The following is a 26,707-nucleotide window of genomic DNA, read 5'->3' as shown; positions in this document are numbered from 1 at the left end:
ATGCAATGACTCGTTATTGCATTCAAACAGACATTGCAGACATTAATTTTTAAATCTTTCCATACAAACACATCTTAAAATCAAAGCTTATAGTAATTGAAATAGACTAGACTGGAGAAGTGTGAGATGCTGCCTTGTGATAGAAACTAGCTTTTGTCTATTTCTGCACAAGAGTGATTTGATTCTAAACAAAAAAGATTAATTTTGACCTAGTGATTCAATTAGTTTGAATAATTTTTAAGTAATTTCTAGTGAAATTCTGGCAACTGACAGTAGCTTGGGGGAAAAAAGTGATAGCATCTGCAGTTCAATGAATTCTTATATCTTACCAATAAAAATTATCACAGCAAATATTATTTTTCCTTAAAAATCCTATTGTTTTCTTTCATTTCTTGAAGGGAAATAGCACCTCACTACAAAATAATTTTATTAATAAAAAAAATAAGATTCAAAAGGTAGTATTATCTTGTTTGTATAGTCCTTTGCAAGTTATAAAGCATTTTCTCATATTTTGTTTGCAATAGCTTTACTTACCATTTGATAACTTTTTATATTTACATAATTTTTTATTTCAAAGTTAGGACTTCAGTGAGTGTTTTTAGTTATATATTTTTACCATTTGAACTTAAAAGTTATCTTAGAGGAAAACTAGGGCAAAGTAGTACAATTTTTGTTTGTTTGAAGTTTAAGAGGCCATACTTTGTACATATGGGTGTAATTAAAAGTGGTTTTGCTTAGAGAAGCCCTGATGGATTATAACCAGTTGCTACAAATTTCAAGAGGTAAACCACACACTTGTTCTTCTATTTAAGTTTTAAGTATATATTATAAAATTGAATATGGGCCAACCAAAAAAACATATATTTATGAAGTTTACTAGTTTCTAAAAAAATATCAAACATTTTTCCAGAGGCTAGTAATAGGAAGAAAGGTAGTAGAGTGAGGTGGTTTATAGCATAAGAGTAGTAAATGAGAAAATAAAAATTCCCATTAAAGATTTGCTATCATCTTACCTCTCAATTCTACTAAACCCCTAGCAAAGTGTGATCATGAACATAAATATAAACACATTTGCTAATAAAATAAGAACAAGACCATCCGATAATCATTCAAGAGGTTTTATTGACTACAGTGCAAGCTAAAGCATAAAGAAGAAACAATCATTTAAAAACACCAAAGACCCTTACATAGCAAAGGTTAAGAAATAAATTAAGACTCCTGTTTGGCTGTGCCTGGGGGGAAGGATAGGCATCATTCACTTCGATCCTTGGGTTCTCGGTATTTCCACTGGATATAGTCAAAGATGTCTTTCTCACTATCCACTGGCAGGGGTTCTCCGGCAACTCCTGCAAATAAATGGAGAAAAGAAACTTATGAACCAGTTTTAAGATTCGGTTACAGACGGTTCAGGATTGAGAGTTGTACTGGATTCACTTTCAGAAGAAAAAGAAAATGGTAACCAAGCCACTGAAAAAAAGATATTGGCTGCCCTAATCCTCCTACACGGGTTGGTGTTTGTCACATATGTACCAGTGCTACAAAAGGAACCTGAAGTGGCCACTGAAGTGACTGTAATTCATTTTTCTCTCTGCTGGATCTCCATTGTAGCTAACATGTATTATATGAAATATACTCTAGTTAGTTACAAATAAAAATGTGGTCCTTGGACTAGCAGTACTGGTATCACCTGGAAACTCACTAGAAATGCAGAAATCTGGGGCCCTATTACAAAGCCCACTGAATTAGAATCTGCATTTAATGAGGTCTCCACATGGTTTATATGCCCTCTGACATGTGTGAAGCACTGCTGTAGTCTACAAAGGATGAAAAACCCTATTTTACATTTATAGGACAAAATGACAAAATTTTCATTTTCCTAGCAGAGAATAGTAAACCACAGAATATATTGTGTAATGTTAAGAAGATCCCTAAAGCAGAGATTAAGCAATTCTTGCTCTTTAAACTTGAAAAGCATGGGGCTGAAGCTACCAGGTTTGGCCTGGCACTAACAGCAATGATACCTGGGTTCTTCATAAGTCTTAGAGATACATTTAAAAAAACAAAAACACTTTAGGTCAGTAATATTTTTTTCACTGACCATCATAGGTAGAAAGAATTTAATCCATTCTGATGGGGCTACTAGAAATAGTTCTTGTCATCAGAGGCCTTCAGCTGAGGGCCTGGGAGCATGTATGGACTGAAACCCCTTTTGTTGCCTGAGTGACTACAAAGAAATTACAATTAACTGCCGTAGTTCAAAGCTTTTTAGAGAAATTAAAGTTGCTAGACCAAAGTATCTCTGAAAATAACTTCCTCTCCAGATGACTGGGATTATTATCTCTAATGGACACAAATACTCACCAGTGACTCCCAAGGGACGGATTGTGTACTCATTGATCGTGAAGCCCTTTTCTAGGGCATGAGCTCTCATATTCTTATTGAAAATATCACTGCCCGTGAAATAAAGAACACCACAGTAATATTGATCCTTGGGTATCAATCTAAAAAAAAAAAAAAAAAAAAAAGATAAATCTTCTACTATACATTTCAAATTTAGCAAAAATAAGACTCTTAAAATCAGTAAGACACAAAAGACCTAAAATAAGTCTATGTGGCCTAATAACCTGAAGAGGAGACTATCATTAGGTAGACCATTCATATTATTCCAATCTTGCAGTTTAGATTTTAGTAAACTCAGCTCTGCAAAAGGTGTGGAGAAAAAGCAGTATCACTTATTACAACTAACTTTCCTTATGCAGGAAACTACTTTGAGCTGTGGAAGGCATTGTGATGAGATGCAAATCTAGAGAAAATAAATTAGATTCTGTAAACAGTCATTATTTACAGTTTCAGGCTAAACACTGTCTGTAGCAGGAACTTCTGACACTTCAGAGTGAAAAGACATTCTAGACATTTTTGTGAATTCCAAGGTATACAGAGGAAGGGGGAGAAGGAGAAAAGAAGGGAAGAAATAGTTAACAGGTCAGCAACAAGTTTTGGGTAATACCTGATATCGATTCTCCTGTGTGGATACTCCTTTTCATCATTTTTATTGGGAAGCTGGCATACACCCTAAAATGGATATTTAAAAGAATGCTTAAATATGTTTTTAAACTTAAGGCTTAATTTTAATCAAATGTTAATGTGAGGTTATTTTTGTGTTAATGGAGGCAGTTTTTGAATTGGGAGCACTTTAGCTTAGTGGATTTTCTATGTACTATATATTATCACTACCTTCCTATATACTTTATGATTATTAAAGAATTACATGAAACAGCAGGTAGAAATTATAGTTACGAGGATTTGGTATTTGTGTGATCCTAAAAAACAAGCTATTCAAGGAAAGTATCAAACATGAAAAGCTGAATACTATGAAAGGTTGAAATCAAAATAAAATATATGACAGCAAAAGTAGAAGAGTCTGAAATTGAGGAAATCTCCCAGAAATTAGAAGACAGATGAAAAATAAGAAAATTTTAAAAGACAAGAAAATTAGGGGATCATTTTCTTCCTTCTCTACAGGTGAGTTTTCATTATACTTCTATAGTTTTCAAACGGATATTATCAAAGTCTGTTTTGTTACCTTTTCCTTTTCCAGAAAAATGGGCAACCCATTAATATATAAAAAAGAGCTACAAATATTGCCAAATTTCAAAATAAAGGTTTCAAGTGCTACATTCTAAGAAAAATACACAGTGACAGGCTTCTGGTCCTAAAAAGCAGACTAGTTGATACACATATCACTAAAAGCCACTGTTTTTTACTCAGCAACCTAGAAAAATTAAAATCTAAAATGGGTATTTTCTTTAACTGTTCCTATAGCTGAAAGATTAATGATTCCTATTTATCTTCAAAATATGAAAACTACCTTCGTAGGCATTAACATGTTCCAACTCAACCTTCAGATGGATCAGAATTTAATTCCATCTGGAATTACCATGAGGTATTACCTTAGGGATATGGCTGTTTGCATGCCACAGGCAATGATCTTGCTGTTTTACACATCAGTAATAAGATTTCATCGAATGGCTTTGTTCCTTTCCTCAAGGCTAATTTTATTTCCTGTACTTTTTCTTAAGTGCTAATGTTAAAGAATTTCTCTGTATTACTGTAAATTTTTCATTTGATTGAGTGGATTAGTTTTGTTTGGCATTTCAGTTAGGTAGCTTCATGCTGTGTGTCTGAAATAAAGCCTCTCTCATTTCCTCAGGGTAGTCAAGGTATCTTCTATTGTCCCTTGAATTCTTACTATAGATGGTTCACAGAAAATCATCCAAGGCCAAACTTGCACAAAATGCTAAAATTTGAATGGTACTAAGCATATATAAAGCAAACTGCCATCTAAATGTAGAGAAAAATGTGTTTTTCTTTGAAATACTATTATATTCACAGGAAAAATAGCTCAATTACCTAAAGACCATGATTTTATAAGAATATTTGGATAACCCTGGCTTTCCTAAGGTTTGATTACTATTAAGGGAATTCATGTTTTGAAGATAACTTGAAAAATACACAAATGGTCATATCTTTGAAACTATTTAGTCAGTGGTTATACCAACAAGAGGTTTTGAAATCAAATATATATGGAGTGAGAATGGTTTATTCCACCTTATAAACTGAATTTATTTTGCAGCCAATTTCCTTTTAGAAACCTAGAGATTTTAATTTCTTTGGCTATCTGCTAATGTGCATGGACTTAGGGCCATTGCTCTTGACTCTTGCCCATCCCTTCCCCTAGGTATCTGCTTGGCTGAATCCCTTACCTCAAGTCTCTCCCCAAGTCTCATCTCCTCAACAAGGCTGCCTCTGACCATCCTATTTAATACTTTCTCTTGCATGCCCATCTCCCCATACCCTGCTCTCCCTTTCTTTTTTAAAACTAGTACTTATTATATTAACCTAACATATCATACACTTTACCTATTACATTCATAACTATCAGTCCCTTCCTACACTCCTTAAATATAAGTTCTACTTAAATTCACCAATATAGCCCAACTTCCTAGAACAGTGTCTAGAATGTAGTACATGCTTAATACATATTTGAAATGACTGAGTACACCTCTTGTTCTACTGACACTCACTCTCACCATTTTGTTCTTTCATATCACATACGACAAGGTCTGGACCGACCTAGTCTGGAGCAGTCACTAGGATTTGGCTCTCATGTACTTTCTAGGCAAAGGTCTTCTCATTTTTGATTGAGCAGCTCCTAGGATAACCTAGTTTCACCACTGTCAGCAACTCCATGTTCACACGTACTTGGCTACCCATCTTTCCTTTTCAGGTTACTTTGGGCCCAACAACTTATTAATTTTTCCTTGTATTCTTGCTAGCTGGATTACTACAGCCTCTGTTGAGTACCAGCAAAATACTGCTCAGAATTAAAAAAAATACTTCTGCTATTGTACTGTGCAAACACCTTCCTGGTTGCTAATTCTGAAAACAGTTGATGCACTTCCCCAGTATGGAATCCCAGTGCCTTTCACAGAGACAACTACTGGAGGAGAGTAAGACCAGAAGGGATACCCAGAATATGCCCAGACTTATAAGAACGCTCTCCTCTTATGAAACTAACCAACCAACCAACCAACCAACCAACAAACAACTTTTCTAGCTCGTATTATTTTTAGGATTTTATCTGATTGAATGTTCTTTAAATGTAAGATTTATACATACTCATTTTGAGAGAATTAAAAATCAATATAAATTTTAAAAGGGTGTCATGGGACATTTAAACCCTATTTTAAATAAGATCTCATATGTGTATATACTTTTGGACATAGAATATGGGCTTGAAATATGTCAGATTCAGGAGAAAAGACCACAGATTTAATCCAAAGATTGACTAGAATTTTTATTTTTACCTTTCCCAAAGTTCTTTTGAAAACACACATGTTTGACCAACTAAGGCAATATACTTCCATAGCCCATTATAATCACCAGGCTGAATTTAATGACATGATTTTTTTTTTTTATGATTAAATATACATAACATAAAATTTACCATTTTAACCATTTTAAAATGTGTGGTTCTGGGGCACTAAGTATAGTCATATTGTTGTGCAACTATTACCAGTATCCATCTCCAGAAATTCTTCATCTTCCCCAAATGAAATCCTGTATCCAGTAAACACTAACTCCCCCCAGGCCCTGGCAATCACCATTCTACTCTCTGAATGACATGATATTTCATCAATTATTTCAACCATCTTCTTCTACTTTTTGGTTAAAACTTCTCTCAAATTTATGCACTGAGACTTGCTAATTCTAGCATGTCCACTCTTTAAAAACACGTTTTAATCATATATCTTGGAAAGGGGGGAGGCACAGAGAAAAGGATATCCAAATGATATATTTAGGTGAGCAGTAGAATAAAGGAAAGCCTTTATTACCTTAGTTCTAGATTTCTATTTGCCTTCCTGTCGGTTTTTATACAGGGCCATTTATTAATATGTTCTTAATCCATTTGCCATTTGTCTTGAATCTTCAAATCTTAATTCCTAGGAAGACTACAGGATTTTGACAGTTCATCATGATGGGTTTCACTTTGAAAATCTCTGTACGTGTCCCCCTCTATTAACTCTTCTACTTATCATTCCACATGTGTTTCTTCCCCCGTGCCTTCTATCACATACTTTGATTCCTTTTTTTCCTTAGTGTTATAACATATTAATACACTTCAAACAATTCTAATCTCATTTAAGAATTCAGAGTCACAGAATATAAAAACATTTGCTTTTTTATGGAAAAGCTTATATGTCAAAGTCATTATGGATATTTTTAAAATAGCAGATTATGCCTAGTGATCTACTCTGTTGGCACAGATTATTTACAAGTGGTAAATTTAAAACAAAATTCTTTACTAAAATATTTTGAGATTAGCATCCTGTAATTCTTCTCTAAGGTCTAAATGGATATTTATTGACTGCAATATTAAGCTACAGTGAGTCACATATTCAGAATGGTTACTAAATAGTCAGATGTGTAAACTCAAAGGAGTACTTACCATGAACTTCGTTTCACCTTTTGACAGAGTATCTGTAATAAAATGAACTTTCTGTAACTGCTCCACAACACGATGTAACAGCTTTGGCTGTAGAAACATAATAAGGGAAATAAAAAAAGAGCGATTACTTTGTTACAGCAAAAAAACATTTTTTATGTTTTTTGATTATCTACAGAGAAATTGCCAAGTTTTCTTATGTTCTGAGTAAGTACTTTTTTCTTCTAATAGAAAATTTATCTTCTCAAATGAAACTTATTTTTAGATACCACCATCTTTCATCAATATAATGATATGCCCAAAAACATCATTTGTGTTTATCTGTTTCATTAAATCAAAAAGTTAACTGCTTCATCTTTAAAAGGTATATATTCCAAAATCAAAAACATTTTGCTTTCATGAGTTTTCTAAGAGACTTAAAGTTTCTTAATATATTTTAATAGAAAAATATCTGATAGGCAATAATTCTGGAAATATTTTACTAAATTTTACCTCTTTCAAATGTTAGATTATCCTTCCAATTCCTTGCAGAAAAACAACGTGCATCCCCTTTCACAACTTACTTTGCCTTTCACAGAATTTAATCAGTATGAAACACTTAAACTGACTTCTCAGAAAGATTAAAACAAAAACTTATTCTGAATATACTCAACTATCACGTAGAAAATGATATTCACTGCTAGGTACAACTGATCACATTGATTACAAATTCTGAAGAACCTGTTTGGTTGATTCAGAGGTAAAGCTTGGATGGGTCAGAAGAACATCCATGTCACCACTGGATTCTGCACCTATGACAACAAAGAAAATGAATGGAATTCTTCATGTACATTTATCCATTAGGCAAACATAGAACCAAGGTAATGACACACATAGAAGAGCCTTACTTATAGCCTAACTTTCTATTTCACTGTGCTTCATATTCACAATTAGTTAAAAGATTTCAATTTTCTGCCCAACTATCCAGGAAATTGAAGATGTCATCAGAATCTGGTAATAAGAACAGTAACTGGCATTAGATATTGCACACACTTGGTTAATTTATTAAAAATGTACATAAGTATTCAAAAGAGTAAAAACATTTAAAAATAGCTTTAAAATATATCTATATATACTATATATCTAAAAATCTAAAATTAAACAATATGTTCTAACTGTATAAAGTTTAATCAGAAAACTCAATTCAATTCTTATGACTGAACTTATTTAACAAATATTGGTAAAAATTACATAGCACATTATAATGGCTTAGGCTTTCATTTGATCTCCACTCTAAAACCTCATAACTTCAGGTAGATTACATATAATTGTTTAAACCTTTCGCTATAATACCATGAAATTTTGTCTCCATTTAGATGGATTTTTTTTCCACTTTAAATGTCTTTTTTTTTCAGTATTGCAAATAAAACAATATTCCATTAGACCTCAGTTTCCTTATCTACAAACTACTAAATACTACTTTGTAGGCCATTGTACAACTAAATAAGAACATATGTAAAAGCATCTAGAACCGTACCTGGCACACAGCTGGCATAAAATAATTGTTGCCTCTCTTTTCATTGTTACAGGTATAATATATGTAAAACATACTGTTAGTCACTGAAAACCCTGCAGTATCTTTGGATCATCGCCCTGTATATTAATAATCTTTGATCAGATATTTAAACATAAGGAAGACTAGATCAAATGTATGCTGATCCCAGGACATTAATAGAAGCTATTTTAACAAAAAAAAATTGTCTTTTCTTCTCATTTTTTCTCCTAAAAGCTTGAATGTCTTCCACCGTGTACCTACCACCAAAAATGTACTACTCTATCCATTTGAAAACAAATTACTTGAGCAAAAAATCAGGAAACAGCATGAAGGTCCATTAATAGAGGACTAGATAAACTATGAAACATTCATGTGATCAAATGTTATGTGATTACAAAAAAGAATAAGGAGCTTTCTATATACTGATGTGGAAAGGTCTCCAGGATGTATTTTTAAGTGAAAAAAGTAAGGTCCAGTAGTACTGTGTATATATTATATTACCTTTGTGAAAGAGAGAGAAAGGAGGAAGCCAAGAATATATATTCACATTTAGTTATATTTGCATGCAGGTACATTGGAAGAATATACAAGAAAGTGGTTGTTAATGGGACAGTGGTGGGAGAGAGGGAGGGAAGAGAGTAAACAGGGTCAGGGTAAGAAGAGAGACTTATTAGTGTATATCTTTTTTATATTAAAGCACATAACCATATAACCTACTCAATAATAAAAGTAAAAAAATATATATATGTGTGTGAGTCTGTATCCAGAAAGGTTGTCATAATCAACGGCATGTGGCTTGCTGTGCATCAAAGTCTATGTTTTGAAAATACAGATTCCAAAGCCCCATCAAAGAAGATTTTCATTTAGTAAGTTTATAGTAGGGTACAGTAATGTGTATATTTTTTAAAAACAAGGTATTTCTGATGCACAGACAGACTTAAACACCTGGTTAACTTTAATCCTCTCATTTTGCAAATATGGAATATAGGATGTGAAGAGACAGACCTACTTAAAATCATATAGTGATAGGTTTGGCTCGAGGTCAAAAAGAACCCAGGCCTTTGGCCCCAATCCAATGTTCTTTCTACTTATCAGCAATTATGGATTTAGTCCTTTTCTCTCCCCAACTAGATTATTATAGCAGCTACCCAGCGAATTTCTGATAGCCTATCATGTACTTCCTAAGCAAAACTCCAAAGGTGGCCGGAAGTTCAGTCAGATATCTATTCTAAAAATTTTAAATGAAGTTTTTCTATGTCAATTTTTAAAACTAGTATTTTAAAACTTATAGCACCCTTCCAAAGTTTTGAGCCAATAGCAGACCATGATTGTGTGGTTCCCACTTTGCTCGTATTTACATAGTAAATGGAGATCTGCAGAATATGGTTGTTGTGAGAACTAGTTTTGAACTGGTGCTTCTGAGACATTACTCTTAGATCCATTATGGAAAACTTAGAAAATACAAAAAATAAAACAAACAAACAAACAAACAAAAAAACCTACCCACAGCTTCACAATCATCTAGCCAGACAACCACTATTAGGATTTTAACATACCTAAAATTATTTTATAAATTTTCATTAAAATTAGTCATTAAAATATTATTCTATAATAAATTCAATACGAATTTCCTCTAATTTTTCACACATATTTATTTCCATCTATAAACAAATAAACTACAGGATCTTAGTAAGTCTATGAAGTAACACAAGTTATATCTTTTTAATCCATGTTTCTCATACAATTTTAACATCAAGGCATGAATGATCAAAGTTAGGAAGCATATTACCTCGTCTGAAACTGCCACAGACTGTAGCAATGTATTCAGAATCCACTTTTTTAACTTCGTTTAGTACAATATCCTAATAGAAGAAAAATTAAGTCAGTATTCTAAAAACAGCTTTCACCAAGTAACATTCTCAATTCTAATCAAATACAATTTAGCATATTCTTACTTGCATTTGTAACATCTCTTCACGAGGAATTCTTTTCTCAAAGTCTTCAAAATATCTATAAAGACAGAATAGGGAAAAAATTTTTGTGACATTTAAATCTTAAAAATTAAATTCCTGCCATATCAAGTGTCCTTACACCATAAGTTCAAAAATCAAGATTAAAATTCATTAGGTGTCATCCTTTGTGATATTTCAGATACTCCATCTAAACTTATTTATAAATAAATTTCTCATTCATATACCAAGAGTAAATAAATACATTTAAGTTAGTATATTTCCAAATTAGTCTGCTTCCTATTGTCAAGTCAAGGGGATACAGCTTATTCTTAAATCTTGCAGAATTATTTTCTTTTAAAATGTTATCCTAGCATGGCCCTACAGCATTATGCTAAGTGAAAGAAGCCAATCATAAAAGACCACATATTACATAATTTCATTTACATGAAATATCCAGAATAAGCAAATCTACAGGTTTTCCAGAAGCTGGGGGGTGGAGAAAAATGAGGAGTGATTGCCAATGGGTATGGGCTCTTTTGAGGGTAACAAAAATGCTCCAAAATTGATTGCAGTGATGGTTGTACAACTCTGACTATCCTGAAGCCATTGAATTGTTTACTTTAAATGGGTCAATTTTACGGTATATGACTCATACTTCAATAAGGTTGTTGTAAAAATAGTACCTCAGTAGGAAATAACATCTAAGAATAAAGCACCATTCAAAACCAATTCTCACAACAACCAAGTTCTTTAGAAGATTCCTATTTACTATGTAAATACAAGGAAAGTGAGAACTATTACCATCCTGGTCTCTTACTGGCTCAAAGTTTTGGATGGGAAGTATAAGTTTAACAATATTATGGTAAGGCATCAGGTTCAAGAGGTTATTAGGACTGAATTGCCAACAAGACTCTGTATGATTAGAAGAGATACATGCTTATGCATGTACATAGCTTATGCGCATGTTTCTTCTTTCTTTTATTTAAATTTAGCGTTTTGTGTTTATGACCTATCTCCTCAGGTAGACTCTAAACTTAAGAGCTACACTGTGCCTGTTTATATCCTTACCTCAGACCTAATGCAGTGCTTTGTACAATGTAAGCATGAAATAAATACCTGTTGACTGACATACTTAGTTCTATGTATTTTCAGAGGACATTTCCCTCCTAAAGTCAACAGAATGAGGGAAACACTCAAAACAGGCAAACAAACTAGAAAGCAATAATAAAACACATGAATATAGGCATATTCTCTATGGGAGTCTGCCACAAATCTTAGCACATCTGAATAGAAAAATGATTGTGTTTAGCTAGTTTGAAGAACTATTATGATGTATGGACAATGGCTACACATTTTTACTTTTACATCTTAAGTGTCAAAAGAGAACTTGCTATCTTACTTCAGCCCAATTCGCTGATGATGGTTCAATTTATCTTCATTTTTTCTGAGATCTGTATAGAAGATTAAAAAAGTTGAAGTACCAATTTAAACATTTTTGGAAAAAAGTGCTAAATTCAGTGATCCTTTTTACAAAGAACTACCTGGAAAATACATTGAGATGACTTTGAAAAAACAATGAAAAAATATGTTCAGATATTAAGAATTAGATAAAAATGACTCTTCAAATTAATGTAGTAAAACCTAACAGTTATTTCATGATCATTTTTACTTACCGAATCAAAGTTTCAATTATAGTTACATGAAATAGTAGATAAAACATACCAAAATCACATCAAATTTCACTAACTAAAGCAAAGAGCAGCTCTCTAAGAACCTATATTCCTTAAATTTATGGTTAATAGCAGCAGTAGTAACCATAACTTCTGAATGTATTATGAGTAACTAAGTCCATTCATATTGTTTGCTTGTTTATTCACTCCTTCATTCAGTTAGTATATGTTGAGTACGATTTGTATAGGCACTGTGCTAAAAATCCTGTTGAAAGGAGAGGTATAATCTTCATTTTTTTAATTAAAAAACTGTCACATTATAACATCATATGTTAAATCTAAAAGTGACTTAGTCCATTTGGATGTTCCTTTACTGGGCACGAGTACAGGAGTAAGCCTTGTTAAAGAAACAGCAAGGTAAGTATACTTCAAAAGTAATTCCTATAATCACATCTCTCCAGAAATGTAAAATGGAGAAAAATAAGTATCTTTATGATGCATGGAGCACTTAGTATTTCTCATAGTTGTGTGTACACAGAAAACACTAAAGTATATGAGTGAAAATGAAACAGGAATATTGAGTTTGTTATACACAGATGTATCAACAGTTATTACATTACATATCTCTGAACTGTGAAATAATATAAAAACCATTACAGTAGATCCTTAGCATTCCCAAGGGATGCAACTGAATACTTCTGAGAAACAAATTCTTGAACACTTTATTCAATATTTCACTCAGATAAACTATATATGCCACAAGCAGAAAAGCACAAACCCTCTCTGAGATGCAGATGTAGCAGAGTTCATTCTCTAGACACATGGCTCACATAAATTCTAATTAATCATGCCCCTTAAGAGTCAGTTACTATCTTTAAGTATTTACTAGATACTAAGCACTCTGTTTAGTGCTTTACATACATTATTTCATTAAATCATGAGGCAGAAATGATTATGTCATTTTGTAGATACAAACCAAGGCACCACAGTCATTCGTTCTATTAAAGTGGTCGAGAATGGATTCAAACCCAGGTCAGTTTCTGAAACCTGACAACTAACCATTTTGGGTTGCTTGCACGTAGTTGAAACTACAAATATTAAACCCCAAATGCCACAGATGTACTATAATGAGTCTATATGTATATCTTGAAATGTATGAAGAAATAAATTATATTTAAAGGATGGCTATATTAAGTTGAAGAGAAGTGTTTCATAATTACTTAGGCTCTATTTTTATCACTTCTTTGAAAGCAAAAATTCATTCGACAAGCACTACAAGCCTCTTACAGAATCTTTCTCGAAATATAAAATAGCTTTTCAGCTGAATGTGTAGGACTTTATTATTGTCTAAAATTTTGTTAAAGAAACAAATGGAATTTAAATCATCTAAAAATCTGCAAGTGAAATCACTGTCTTAAAACCAAAAAGGAATTTCTTGTTCGTCTTGATTTTATTCTGAGTTACAAACCTAAATATGTTTAAGATGGAAATACAAACTACTCTTTATATCTACTCTCTACTGTAGAGTTAAAAAGAAATCTTACCGTTTGTATCTACTAATTGAGAAAAAGGGTTTTTCAAGTTCTAATTTGTTAGAGCATTAACAGTCCTTCAGAACCATATTTAATCTGGAATTAGTGATCTATTTTACATACTCACCTTCTAATGTTTTAATTCCTTCATCTACGAACTTCCTTGCAGCAGATGGACTAGAAAGAAAGCAAAGCATTATTTCAATATTAAGTGAAACTCAGGATCCTTGTAACAAATAACCAGTAATGCCTTTTCTTGTCAAAAATATAGAGTTACTATTGAGCTGAATAAGACCTGCTACAATTGCATAGTTATTTTGGTAATGTTCAGTTTTATTCAAAGGGAAAAATTACTGAACTCTATCAAGACAACCATGAACTTGGACATGAAAGAAATGTCTAAATAGCTAGGTGTTATAGTGCACAGTACTTTATTCATAAAACAGACATAAAGGTATCTGAAAACTGTTCATTCATTTCATGAGATTTACTGAGGGCCTTTTATGTGTCAGATACTCTTCTAGGTGCTGAAAATACAATAGAAATAAGACAAATAAGGGACCTGGCCTTAACTATTTACAGTCTAGTGGGTAGAGAGAGAGAATAAATAGATACATGAACAAATAAGAAAAATATCATGTAAATGAATTAAAATAGGGTAATATGACAGAGTGGCTGGGTCCTACTTTAGACTGGATGGTGAGGGATGACCCCTGAGATTATATTTAACAAAGAGACTTTGTACAGAAACAGTGTGGTACAGAAACTGATATTCATGTCAAGAAGGTAATATAGCATAAAACAATAGAACTGAAATGGGAGTCAGGAGATACGGGTTCTAATTCTGAGTCTGCCATAGTTATTGCTTTCTGTATTATTTTCTTGCCTGGAAAAAAAGGATAATATAACAGATGCTCTTTAAAACACCTTCTAACTAACATTATAATAGCCTTGGGTCCCCAAGGAGTCAAGTTCATTTTCAGTATACTAGATTTAGGAATTTAATCTATTTTTGGAGTAACTTTCATCAAAATGTTGCCATTTAAAGGATCATCATATACCTCAAAAAATTCCATGAAGATGAGTTAAGTAAAGCATTACAGCCTTATTAATAGTTCAAGGCTCATCTTTACTTTGCCCAGTGCGAAAGTAGCCTCCTTTCATACTAGTTCAGATTTTAAGATAAAGATGCCTTCATTAAAAAATGCTTGAATGTTTGTTTCTAATTCATAAGGTACTATGCTTGGTGTTATGGAAAAAAGCATAAATGCTTAAGATAAATATTACGCTCAGAGAAGCAAAAGAGACATAATCTGGAGGGAGTGACAAGATGTACAAAGAGCAAGAGTTAGTGGAGTTTAGAGGAAGGAGAGATTATTTCTGGCTGGGGAATCAAATTGGTCTCATAAAGGAGGTAACATTTTCCTTAGATGGGGCTTTTACAGTAGAAGCAGCATCTGGAGGACCAGTGAACTGCATGGGCAAAGGCACAGAGGTGGAAAGGTATTGGGTTTGAAAGGAAATAGCATGGACTTTAGTTCAGTTGACAAAAAAAAAATTAAACCAACTCTACTATTGCATCTCTTTAAAAATAGTTCTTACCCAATGCCAGTAACTCGAGTCAGGAAATTGATGGATGAACTTGTATCATCCTGCCGAATCTTTAAGGGGGGGAAAAGAAGCATAACAATGATTTAGGAATGCTTTAAGGGCTCAAATGATCTTATTGGAAATGTAGCAGTCTGCTAAGGGACCAGAAGAGCCATTTACATTTGCTTGGATAACCCATACAGAAGTATTTATACATAATCTAGGCAGTTCTAGGTAAATAACAGAGTTTCTGAAGAGGTCTCATTTCTAATTTATCTAATACTTTTAAAAGACTTAGTTGTAAAAGATTATAAGTGATATAATCAGCATCATCATGGGTGAAATAGAACCTTACAAATGCTTGGGAGAGTTTAAATATAGGAATTTTAAAAGATAAAATCTTTTAGTCAAAGTTTATAATCTCCCTTCTGAATAGTACTGAAAACAGGAGGTAATTCTATCATATATGCTAACAGCCTCTTAAACGCCACATAAAATAAGAAAACATTTTATAAAAACAATATTCAAATTTTTAAAACAGAACACTTAAAAGCTGTAAATTCCCTTCCTCTCTTTTCCTCCTGAGTCTCCCTAGAGTGACATCAATGAATTGCAATGGTGCTCTATGTTAGTTGCTATAAAGGCAGATGCTATAATCAAATAAGCAAACAAATAAGTTATAGTTTTACCTTTTCCAGTTTACGCAATTTTCCAGTTGCTAAAAACTCATCAATCTTTTCAGCAATTTTTGTTCCTACTCCAGGCTACATAGAAAATTTAAAATACAAAGTCATATAAATATAATGTTTACTAAATGAATCACTAAAAAGTACAAAATGACAAATGAAAAACAAATGATCATCACATAGCCAGTACTGAAACAAAGGACAGAGAATCAAGCCCCAGTAACAACATAGTCTTCCAAAGATAAAATATTTAAATGATTGGCAAAAGAGAAGCCTTATTAAACAATTCTAAGTGACTCCTGCAATTTAAATTAACTTTGGTTGTAGAAAAATTAGAAAATATAAGTTGCATAAAGAAAAATATTAAAAAATCACTTGTTAATTTCATCGCTCTGAAAATTAAACTATAATCTATTGTTTAACATCTCCTATATATTGACTTCTTTTCTGCTTACCTAAAAAAGCAGATTACTACATATGTATACACATACTTTTTTCTTTCAAAAACAGAATCATACGTCTTTGTAAAGTGCTTTTTTTCAACTTAAAAATACATCCTGAAAAAAATTTCCACATCAATAAATAAATACAACTATAATATTTTTAATGGCTGCACAGCATATCATTGTATAAATGTAATTTACTTAAATACCCTACAGGTGAACATTTAGATGGTTTCCACTTTTTAATATTATAACGATGTTATCATGAATTTTATCTGGAACAGAGATTCTCAAGCTTTTGCATATATCGGCATCACCTGGAGGATATGTTAAAACACAGAATGTCAAGTCCCACCTTAGAATATCTGATTCAGTAGACTGCATTTCTAACAAGTTCCCAGGTGATGCTGATGCTGCTGGTCTAGGTAACACACTTGAAACACCACTGTCCTAGAACTGTACAGTCTAACTGCACAGCAGCCAACCAGCTATGACAATTTAAGTTTACATTACAATTAAAATTCATTTCCTCAGTCACATTAACCACATTTCAAGAGCTCACTAGCCAAATGTGACTTATGGTTACATTATGAATTAGACAGACAGCACTGCTCTAGAAAATAAGCCCTAAGAGAGCAGAGGTTCTGTCTTTTCACTGCTTTATCCCAACACCTGGAGGAATACCTGGCAAATGAGTGCTCAAAAATTATGAACTAGTGAATTCTTGTATACATATAGCTCTACTGGTTTCTTTAGGATATGTTCCTCAAAGTGGAATTGCTGAGATGAAGGATATATACATTTTGCCACAACGTTCTGCCACAGTATCTTTCAGAAAGGTTGTAAACAACTAACTCTTTGGATCAGCAGTAAATGAGTGTCTTTTTTCCCACATCTTTATCCATACAGCATATTATACTTGACAGTTTAACAGGTACTATGTAGCACCTTACTTTAATTTGCAGCTCTGATTAGTGAAGTTGAACTTTTTTCTCATGCTTACAGTTAAATGTTTCAACATGCATAACATGGGTGCCAGTTATTTCCTATTCTCTCCTAGCCTTAAGTTCACCCTTCTATATTCTTTCTGTTTGTTTTGGTCTTTTCTTTTTGTTTTTTTCTTTTTTTTTTTTTTTACCCTTTTATAGTCTTGCTTTATTTTATATTTAATAAGTATCCCAAGACTATTGAATATATATTCAAGTTTTGAAAATAGCAAATACTAGATAGTATAAATAAGATTTAGTAAGTAGAATAGGTTTGAAAAGGGAAACTGCTCAGGTTTCTCATTTCCTATGTCAGAAGAGATACATTGATCTAAAGCAATTTAGGTGAGGCTATTTTTCGTACCTAACATTAAAGAATAAAAGGCAAAATACTCATTCTGGAAATTTCTAGAATTATTAAGAAGCACTCATAGGCACTAGAAAGTAGGGCTGTTTTAAAAACAATAGTTAAAAAGAATAATGATGGCATTTTCATATTAAGTCCAGTCTTATGCAAAAGGAATTATGGGTATTTTTGTATTCTTTCTGGGATATATCATAAACATAAACTCAGATTGGAGATGAAGTGCATCAGAGCTTGATAGAAGTTTGCCTCAGTTTGAGGCAATGAACAGACTATTTGCAATTAACATAAAAAAGGAAATTCAATGGTGATAAAAGGGGAACAGAATGGAAGTATTAGTGGCTCCTTAGGAAATTCAATGGTGATAAAAGGGGAACAGAATGGAAGTATTAGTGGCTCCTGAGGGTAAGTTCGCCAATATAGAAATTCAGAATTAAAGTCTAATGTATTTATAACTTGCTTGGCTAATCTATTTGGGGAAGATATACTGATGTTGAGAACTATTTATGGCACAAAGGATTAAAACCTATACACCAGAGCATGATTTGTATTGAGTAATAAATTTAAGATGAAGATGTAGTACATGACTAATGTGGATAATTTGTCATGTAATCATAAGTAGTATAAGATTTATAGTAATGGTAAGACTCTGAAAGATGAAAATACAAAGACAGTTATAATTTATATTCTGAAGGCTCTCATGAGAAAATTAAGGACAATCAGATATTAATACCTAAATTCTAGAGGACTTTTGTGAAACACAAGTGGGTAAAGAACAACAGAAGATAATAACTATTGAGACCTAGACTAATCGAAGCCATGTCAGTTTGATATCTTTGAAGGAAAAAAATATATATATATGGTCCTTAGTTTTGAAGAACTTAGAATCTTTTAGTGGGATTTAGATAAGAGAATAATCTGATTATCAATAGGTAAACTTTCCCAGGATATTTTTAGCAATATTATTACAAATTACCAAGAGAGGAGACCCTCTAGAAATTGTGACACTACTTCCATACAGGACTTTATGGAATTTGCAGAGGATAAGGCTAAATGCCATAATACAGAAATGGGTTTAATCATGTGCTTATAAGTGGGTAAGATCTCTTCGGGAACAATAACTCACATAAGTTTCTATACCTGGGGATCAGAAAAAAGTAGCGGGGGACCAGATATGCTTGTACCACTCTGTCACCATACTCTCCTTCAGTTCTACACTCAAGCTGAAAATGAGAGTGAGTACATTATATATAAAGAAAATTGTAATTATGTCTATTTAATTTTTAAAAATCTACCTGATCTCCCAATCAAAATACTTTGAGCTTGAAAAATTATGCTTGCAACAGCATAAATATTATTCCAAGAAATGAGGAGCAGTGCAATCTGCTTGTGTGGGTCAAGGCAACTTTAGAGAGGCAAATTTAGTTCTGTGGGAGTCCACCAAATTTGTACATATGTGAATTCTTCAATCAGCTTTCTCACTAAACTTACCAATTTCTTAGCTTCTGCTCCACTCTTTATTTTGTGTGGGTACTTTGCTATCACAGATGCTGCTTTTCTATAAAAGAAAAACAAAGGAAAACCAATTAGAAATCCAAGAAGGTCTTAATTTTTCTTAAATTGGAATGTACATACAAGCAAATATGCAACTTAAACTTTCACCAAGAAATTAATTTTCCATATTCATGTAAAACTTATAAAAAACTTAGATGAGCTGGCAGACCACCGACGTCTCTAATTTTTAAAAGTATCTCTTGGAATATCGTCACATTTGAGGATAGCTGTATATTTAAAACCAGGGAGATAAAGGAAACAAGTTGTCTTCCCTTTTTGGAATTAAGTGGGAAACATCATTGGGCCTTTTTTTAAAATAGCTAGTTTATAAAAATTATTCATAACTCTCAGAAAAATGTGCCACCTAGTAGAATTCAGACCACTAGAAACCCAATTGGCTCATGGAAGGCTATTTTTAAATTAATGGTTTAAACTGCTTTTTCCTATGCCCTTAATACCAGTCCTACCCACCCCTCTCTGCCCCCCCCCCCCCCGCTCTCATTTCAGTTCCACATAAGGTACTGATGTGTGATGGTTGCCCACCTCCACACATATCCAGCTCAGGAATCTGGTGACAGATTCAGTACACCCTGGAAGCTCACTGATGGTATCTTGTCTATAATTTCAATACTAAATGTGGTTTAGCATTGATGCTGATAAAAAGCCAGTAATACATCTAAGTCTAAAGCATAAATATTGGATAGTCTTTAGAGTTCTTGTTTCTCATTCTACTCTAACACATGTAAATATTTAGTCTTGGATTTCAACTTCTTTATTAGCATAATACTGATGATCAGTCTGGAAAAGTAGGTTGAGGGCAGTTTGTGGAAGGAATAGTTTCAGTAAAGGCAAGTAGTTCCAGATAATTGACACTATAGGATAAAGCCTGAAAGGGAAGAATTAGTTCATGGAAGGCCTTTTGTATGTTATATGTTTGAACTTTATAAAAGTTAAGAGGAAATATTTAATTATTTGATATGGAAGAATGACAAGGTCACATAGCTATTTTCAAAAGAATACTTTGGCCACAATCAAAGCTACTGCTTTTTCCAGACTTATTTCCAACTCAGACCATACCCCTTAAGCAAACTGAATTAATAACTTCCCAGAAAATGTTATATCCCTTTATGTCTCAATGCCTTGGCATGTTTAGATTGCTTCTCTAGATTGTTCTTCCCCTCGCTTATCCCCCGATGGGCTCCTTCAAGACTAAACTACTCTCTGAAACCTACTGTGACTCAAATTATAGGGTTGAATATCTCTCTGATTTTTAGATCATCAAATGTGCGGCTAATAATACAATTAGTTTACAAAGGAAGTCACAGGAGGTAAAGAGAGGAGGGAGTGTTATCATCTTTGAATTATGCTCACTGGGAAGGGAAGGAGGAAGTTTAGTTTCATTTTGAAACGCAGAGATAAAGTGAACGTAGGCCTAAAAATCTGGAGAAAAGCCCAGCGAGATATAGACTTGGAGTCATTAACATAACCAGTATCCAAAGCTGCCAAAGATGGTAAGATTGCCAGAGAAAGTATGAAAGTAAGAAAAGATGGCTAAGGGCAGACCTCTAGAACTACCAACATGAAAAGATAAGCTGGAAGAGGTGACAGAAGGTTGTGCCATCCCACAAGTCAGGGGTAAGACTTGAATGGAATGAGCTAGTAGTGAATGTTACTGAGAGTCCAATATGATGAGTCCAATAACATTTTCAGAGGAATAGTAAAACATAAAGTATACTGCAATGAGATAAGGCATGACTAGAGATGTGGGAGTCCCGACAAGGAATACAGAGTATTCAAGAAAGTTCATAGTAAAATGGAGGAAAGACATATGGTAGTTGCTAGCTAGTTGTTTTTGCTTTGGATTGGGACATGTTTATAGGCTAAGGATCAGAAATAGGTGGGTGTGAGAATAATGTATAGGATAAGGCCCTGGTTAGATGAACAAGGATGGGATCCAAAAAGGTGACAGGATCTGTCGCAGACCAACCAGATGGAAAGAGCTGATTCCTTGAACCACCTCTATTTCACAGCAGAGACCTCATCCATTGCCTTTCATTATGGCTTAAAATCAAACTGTATTTTCAGTAATTTGTGTGTGATGATGGGAAAAATATGTATCAGCCTATTTTCAGTCAAGAGCTGGGAGTCAGAATTGATCCTACAGAACTCTGCCCAAGTTCTCTCACAAATGTTGCAGTAAAGTACCACCGCAGGGTCAAACACTCTCAGTTCTTGCTTTTTTTCTTCCCGTGCAGATGTTCCAAATATCCACTGGACCCTCAGCCCTTTTAATTGCCGCACATCCCAGAATGCATGCTACCAGAGAATGCTACACCGTCCCACCTGTAAGCATTGTACTTGTGGATAGCCTGGTTCACGTTCTTCTCAAAGTTTGCGAGTTCTGAAAAGGCAACAAAAGGCTCTGGTGAACAAGAACCGTGAGTAAACAAACGAGAACTGAGTTTCCCGGAAGGAGCCTTAACAGCCTTTTAAAAAACAATGACTTCCCACTTCTACAAGCGATGACACATGAGTCCTCAGCAGGACTGACAATCAGCCACCTCCCACCCGCGCGGAAGGAAGATCCGCACAGAAGACTGACTACCCGCTGCGAGGGGACGATCCCATTCACTGGGCTGCGGGGACGCGAGAGAAGGTGGAGAGAGAGGGTGGGAGGAAAGGAGAAGCCAGCGGCCCCCGGCGCCCTGCTAACCTGTGAGCATATCGGTGATTCCCCCGTTGAGAGTCTCCTGTGGCGCCTTCCGTTTGCTCATGGTGGCCCGCACCCAAAAACCCCTGAGTGCTCAGAGCCAGGGACTGCCCCCCTCTCCCAGCTTTAAGGAGGGGCAGGGACTTGGAGAGGCGGGTTGGACCAGCCCAGCCCCGGCACGGACAGCGTGAGCCGCTGAACAATGGCTGCCTCTGACAGGAGGCGCGGCGCGCGGCGCGCGTGGTGACGTCACGCCAGGGCCGGTGCCGGCGGCCGGGCTTGAGCGGCGCCGCGTCGGCGTGTGAGAAAAGGAAACCGAGAGGGTAGAGGGGACCTGAAACTTGAATTTGGCAGCTGGAAAGTGGATACCTCCGAATTACATCCCGATGGGGTTCCTATGGGAAGACCTGGATTGCTAACCTAAGACATTATGGGTTTTCCCAGTGAGCTTCTCCGAAATCCTCTTCCTTGTACAGGAGTCCGATTTTGACTTCACAACCTCGGATGGTGGGTTATATAAGGTGGTGGTTGGAGTGAGAGAATACTGACAACTGCTCAGTGCACGAATTATATGTGCACAATAATAGTTACTGAATGCATGGCGTGTTTTATGTGATATGAGGCAACACCTGCGTCATACTGTCAAAACTTTCTGTAAAAATACAGCGCAGTCCAAACTTCAATGGCATTCTCCTGTGCTAGGTGCAGCAGGAGCCTGGAATGAAATATGCCAATAAGAGGAAAGCCTCCCATACAAAACTTTTAAGCAGATATGCCAACCAATGTCAAAATATATTTTTTTATCCTCTTGCCTTTTCCGGCATGGACTAAAGTGAAAAAACCATTAGGGAGGGAGAAGTGCTTCATCTAATTAGCAATCAAACTATCATTACAACATGATGACCTGTATCTGGGAAATTTACAGGTCTGCTTGAGAAATGAAAATGTGACATTAGCAGAATTTTCTTTCCCAAGTGTAACTCCTGGAGTTTACACTAAGCTGCCAATTCCAGGCAATTGCTTGCTATGCAAATAAAATTACTTATTACAAAATGATATAGTTGCTGTAGAAAAATCTGAAAAATGTATAAAAGGAGAAAATTGAAATCAATGATCATCAAACCATCCAGTTTAACCAATGTTAATATTTTGGGACATATATTTTTAGTCTTCTAATCCAGTCCTCTTTAAATTCCCATTATTTTTCAATGATGGAATAATGCTTTAGCTATTAGTTTCTTTAATTAGGTTGTACCTGGTTGTATTTTTTTTACAATATTAGTGTACATTTTAAGTTATGGACATTTGTATTTCTTTTTGTGTGTGAATTTCCTATTTATATCCTTTGTTCATTTTCTAGTGGAATAGTCATTTGTTAGATTTTTAATATATTACTAATCCTTTTTACACATTTGTATATTTTTAAAAATATTTGTATATTCCCTTATCCCTTGCCTTTTAACTTTATTCCGCAGCTTAACACCTTGATGTCTACCTTCATTTAGATATGATGAGTCTTCTTACTTTTTTTGTTTTTTTCCCCATCCAATCTCTATTCCAGGCAAAATAAAATTTCATATTATTTTGTTCTGAAGAATCATCATCTCTCATTAAATAAAAAACGTTATTACCTCTGAATAATGAAAGTTACTCTAGGGAATTGTGAGATCATTTTTCTATAGTATCACACTAATCCAAAAAAAAAAAAATCAGTGCTAGAAAATCCATGGAAAATAATCAATTCTCTGTCCTCATCTTCTTGGATTAATCAATAACATCTGATCCACTTAATGCTCTCTTCATGAAATAAGGTATCCAATTGGCTTCTAAGATAGCACATGCTGTTTTCCTTCTTCCTTACTAGCCACTCCTCAAGTTTGTTGTTTCGAGAGTGGGCCGGTTCCGCAGCTCCTCTTCTACTCTTCAACCTCTATGGGAAAATGCCTCAGGCCTTGATCTTCTAACTAGCTTTTCCACTTTGTCCAGTTTCAGTTTTTAAATGTCATATCTAGTTTGAAGGCTCCTAAATCTATGTTTCTACTCCTTATCTCCCTTGAGTTCTAGTTCCATATATCAAACTGCCCACTGGATTATCTCTAGTTGTCCTTAATAGGCACCTCGAAGATAAAATATCCAATAGAACTCTTGCCCCACTAGCTTCTTAACTTTTCCCCATCTTAGTTAAATGATGCTTTAATCCACCCTGCCATCAGGCCAAAACCCTAGGAGTCATACTTAATTGCTCTTTTCACACTAGACATCCAGTCTGTTTGCAAATCTTGTCTAATCTGTCTCCAGAATATATATTCGAGCTGGATTACTTCTCACTACCTCTACCACTGCTACCTTGAACTTGTTTTGCATTCCTCCTTTATTTTATATAAAGGTGAATTTTGTGAAATGTCAGAAAAGCAGTGCTAGTGCTGTGACATTGTTTGATCTAGGCACTATTCTAGTTTATAAAATTTCTATGAAGCTGGATTTTGAGTCTTAACCATAAGTATCGTAAAAATGGATTGTGGGACCTAATATATGTGTTTGGTTCATGTTACAAGACATAGAAACTTTTAAATAAATCAATTTAATAATACTGCTAGATGATATGAGATGCAGGGCCTCCCCATCCCATCACAACTGCACACAGATGTGTCTGAACAAGGACAGGGCGTGTGGGCACTGTGGCTGACAGATAACCTTTTCTCCTTCTCCATAACAACTCACTCTCAGGTAATCTTTGGAATCCAAAGGAATGGAATTGCTCTTCCATGCTGGCTCTACTGCGTCATTCTGTGGCTCAAAGGACTACATACAGGGGGACCTTAGCATTTATCTACAACACTCCCCAAGGGAGGACAACCACCAAAGTGTAGGTAAAGGAAAATGTTAGCAGCAGTGAAATGAAAACAGGAAGAGTAAGGATGGGGCCAGATCAAGTCCATGATTTAAAAGTCTGTTTAAGAGAAGCTAAATCCAATGGAATTCTAGCTGTGAGAACAGGTAGATCAAGGCTTTTGGAGATCAGGAGGGGTCAGGAGAAGACAAGCTGGCACCAAGTGTGGATCATACTTTGTCCTGAAAGATTCAGATTAGACATTTGTCCAGTGGTCTGTGGGGCAACTGTACTTGAAGCACTTTTTTTTCAGAGCAGAGAAAGTAGCTGCTGTGGCTTGGTCTCCTTAAAAGCTTGTGCCTGACATTAGCGTTTGCTGGGCCTCTGGTGGAGAATTTCCAGTGTGCAGACAAGTTGTTGGCGGTGCCCATGACGGCCCTTGGTCCACGGTGAATGTCTAGGTGTCAAAGACTGCTGGGATGTCATTATAGCAGGGGCCACCGTGGGAGAGCTCCAGGCCAGTCGGCCCCATCAGGTGGTCCAGGCCACCCACTGCAGTCAGGAGGCCTGCTCCAGGCTATTCTGCTCCTCTTCTTCCATCTGTAACCAGCTCCAGTCTAGAGACTGAAAGTCAACAGGCAGGTTAAAATACAATGGCCACCAATATACTTCAAGTTGTTTTTCATTTTCAGGAGACAACCAGTACAATTTAGAAGAAAATTTAAATCCTCTCATTAATAATAGTGTTGTTATTGCACGGTACCCTTGAGCTGAAGTAACATATTCAAAACCATAAAGGATCTTTTCTTTGGACTAGCTTGGAGTCCCTAAGATTCTGTGACTATGGAAACTGGAAAGCCAATTTTAATATTACTTGTGCTCATAGCACTTATTTATGCTCACAGTGCGTAGGTGGCACCAAGAGTAAATCTCAGCTATTGATTTCCAGATGAAATAGCCTGATTAGACTTCCTTTTCCTCTGGCAGAAATGCAAATTAGCAATGAAAAAGTTAAATTTTGCGGTGCCAGGAAGGGGAAGAACAGCAACAAAACATATGCAAAGCCCCAAGTATTGGAGAAGACACCTGAATAAATAGGTGATTATAATTAGCAGTATCCCCTCTGATTCTTCTGAAAAACTCAGAAATTGGAGGCTAGCAGGTGACTGTATCTGCAGAAAAAGGCTATTTAAAGAGCTGAGGGAATGACTTAAGATCCTCACACAATGTTAGCTTTGTGTTAACGTACATGTATTGTAACTAGTTTTCCTTTATGTTAGCTTCCCTATAACTAGTACTACTTAAAGCTAAGCTCTGAGTCCCTGGGAAGCAGGGCCAAGGCAGGTTCTTGTTTTATCTCTGAAGCCTAGAACAGCACCCGCCCCCCCGCCCCGCCCCACCACACACACACACACACCTACAGATGCTCAGCAATTGTACAAAAGTTGCAGGGGCAGGTGGAGGGTGGAAGGCCTTAGAATAATGTTACCTTCTTCATAAGGATCAAGTGTTGTAAGGATAAAATGAGATAGTACACATAAAGTACTTGTATCCATCCAATAATTGTTAGCATTATGATGATGATGATGAATAAATATGTACAGTTTGCGCGGGTCCGCTTACATGTGAATTTTTTCCCATAAATACAGTGAATGTATTTTCTCTTATAACTTTCTTAATAACATTTTCTTTTCTCTAGCTTACTTTATTATAAGAATACAGTATGTAGTATATATAACATACAAAATATGTGTTAATTGACTGTTTATGTTATTGGTAAGGCTTCCTGTCAACAGTAGGTTATTAGTAGTTAAGTTTTGAGGGAGCCAAAAAATTATATGTGGATTTTT

General features: G+C 34.9%; 2 protein-coding genes across 4 annotated transcripts in view; both read right to left on the bottom strand.

The window, feature by feature from the left end:
- Window positions 1-1,102: 1,102 nt before the first annotated feature.
- Window positions 1,103-22,260, bottom strand: POLB (DNA polymerase beta). The gene is made up of 14 exons (XM_016127425.2): window positions 22,031-22,260; window positions 21,661-21,718; window positions 19,255-19,321; window positions 15,974-16,048; window positions 15,297-15,355; window positions 13,822-13,871; window positions 11,892-11,943; window positions 10,496-10,550; window positions 10,330-10,402; window positions 7,727-7,797; window positions 7,010-7,096; window positions 3,008-3,072; window positions 2,362-2,501; window positions 1,103-1,346 (listed from the first exon to the last, which is right to left on the bottom strand). Exons 1-14 carry the CDS (start codon window positions 22,089-22,091, stop codon window positions 1,252-1,254), a joined length of 1,008 nt encoding a protein of 335 aa, XP_015982911.1. The 5' UTR covers window positions 22,092-22,260; the 3' UTR covers window positions 1,103-1,251.
- A 2,329-nt stretch (window positions 22,261-24,589) lies between these two features.
- Window positions 24,590-26,707, bottom strand: part of IKBKB (inhibitor of nuclear factor kappa B kinase subunit beta) — a 45,929-nt gene continuing 43,811 nt past the window's right edge. For all 3 annotated transcript variants that reach the window (XM_016127423.2, XM_036228751.1, XM_016127424.2), the window contains one exon: window positions 24,590-25,481. In XM_016127423.2, the coding sequence (XP_015982909.1) occupies window positions 25,416-25,481 (66 nt within the window). In that variant the 3' untranslated portion in view covers window positions 24,590-25,415. The remainder of the gene's footprint in view (window positions 25,482-26,707) is intronic.

This window comes from Rousettus aegyptiacus, unplaced genomic scaffold (assembly GCF_014176215.1).
Source record: "Rousettus aegyptiacus isolate mRouAeg1 unplaced genomic scaffold, mRouAeg1.p scaffold_m13_p_11, whole genome shotgun sequence".
NCBI lineage: Eukaryota > Metazoa > Chordata > Mammalia > Chiroptera > Pteropodidae > Rousettus > Rousettus aegyptiacus.
This window is presented reverse-complemented; position numbering and strand designations above follow the sequence as displayed.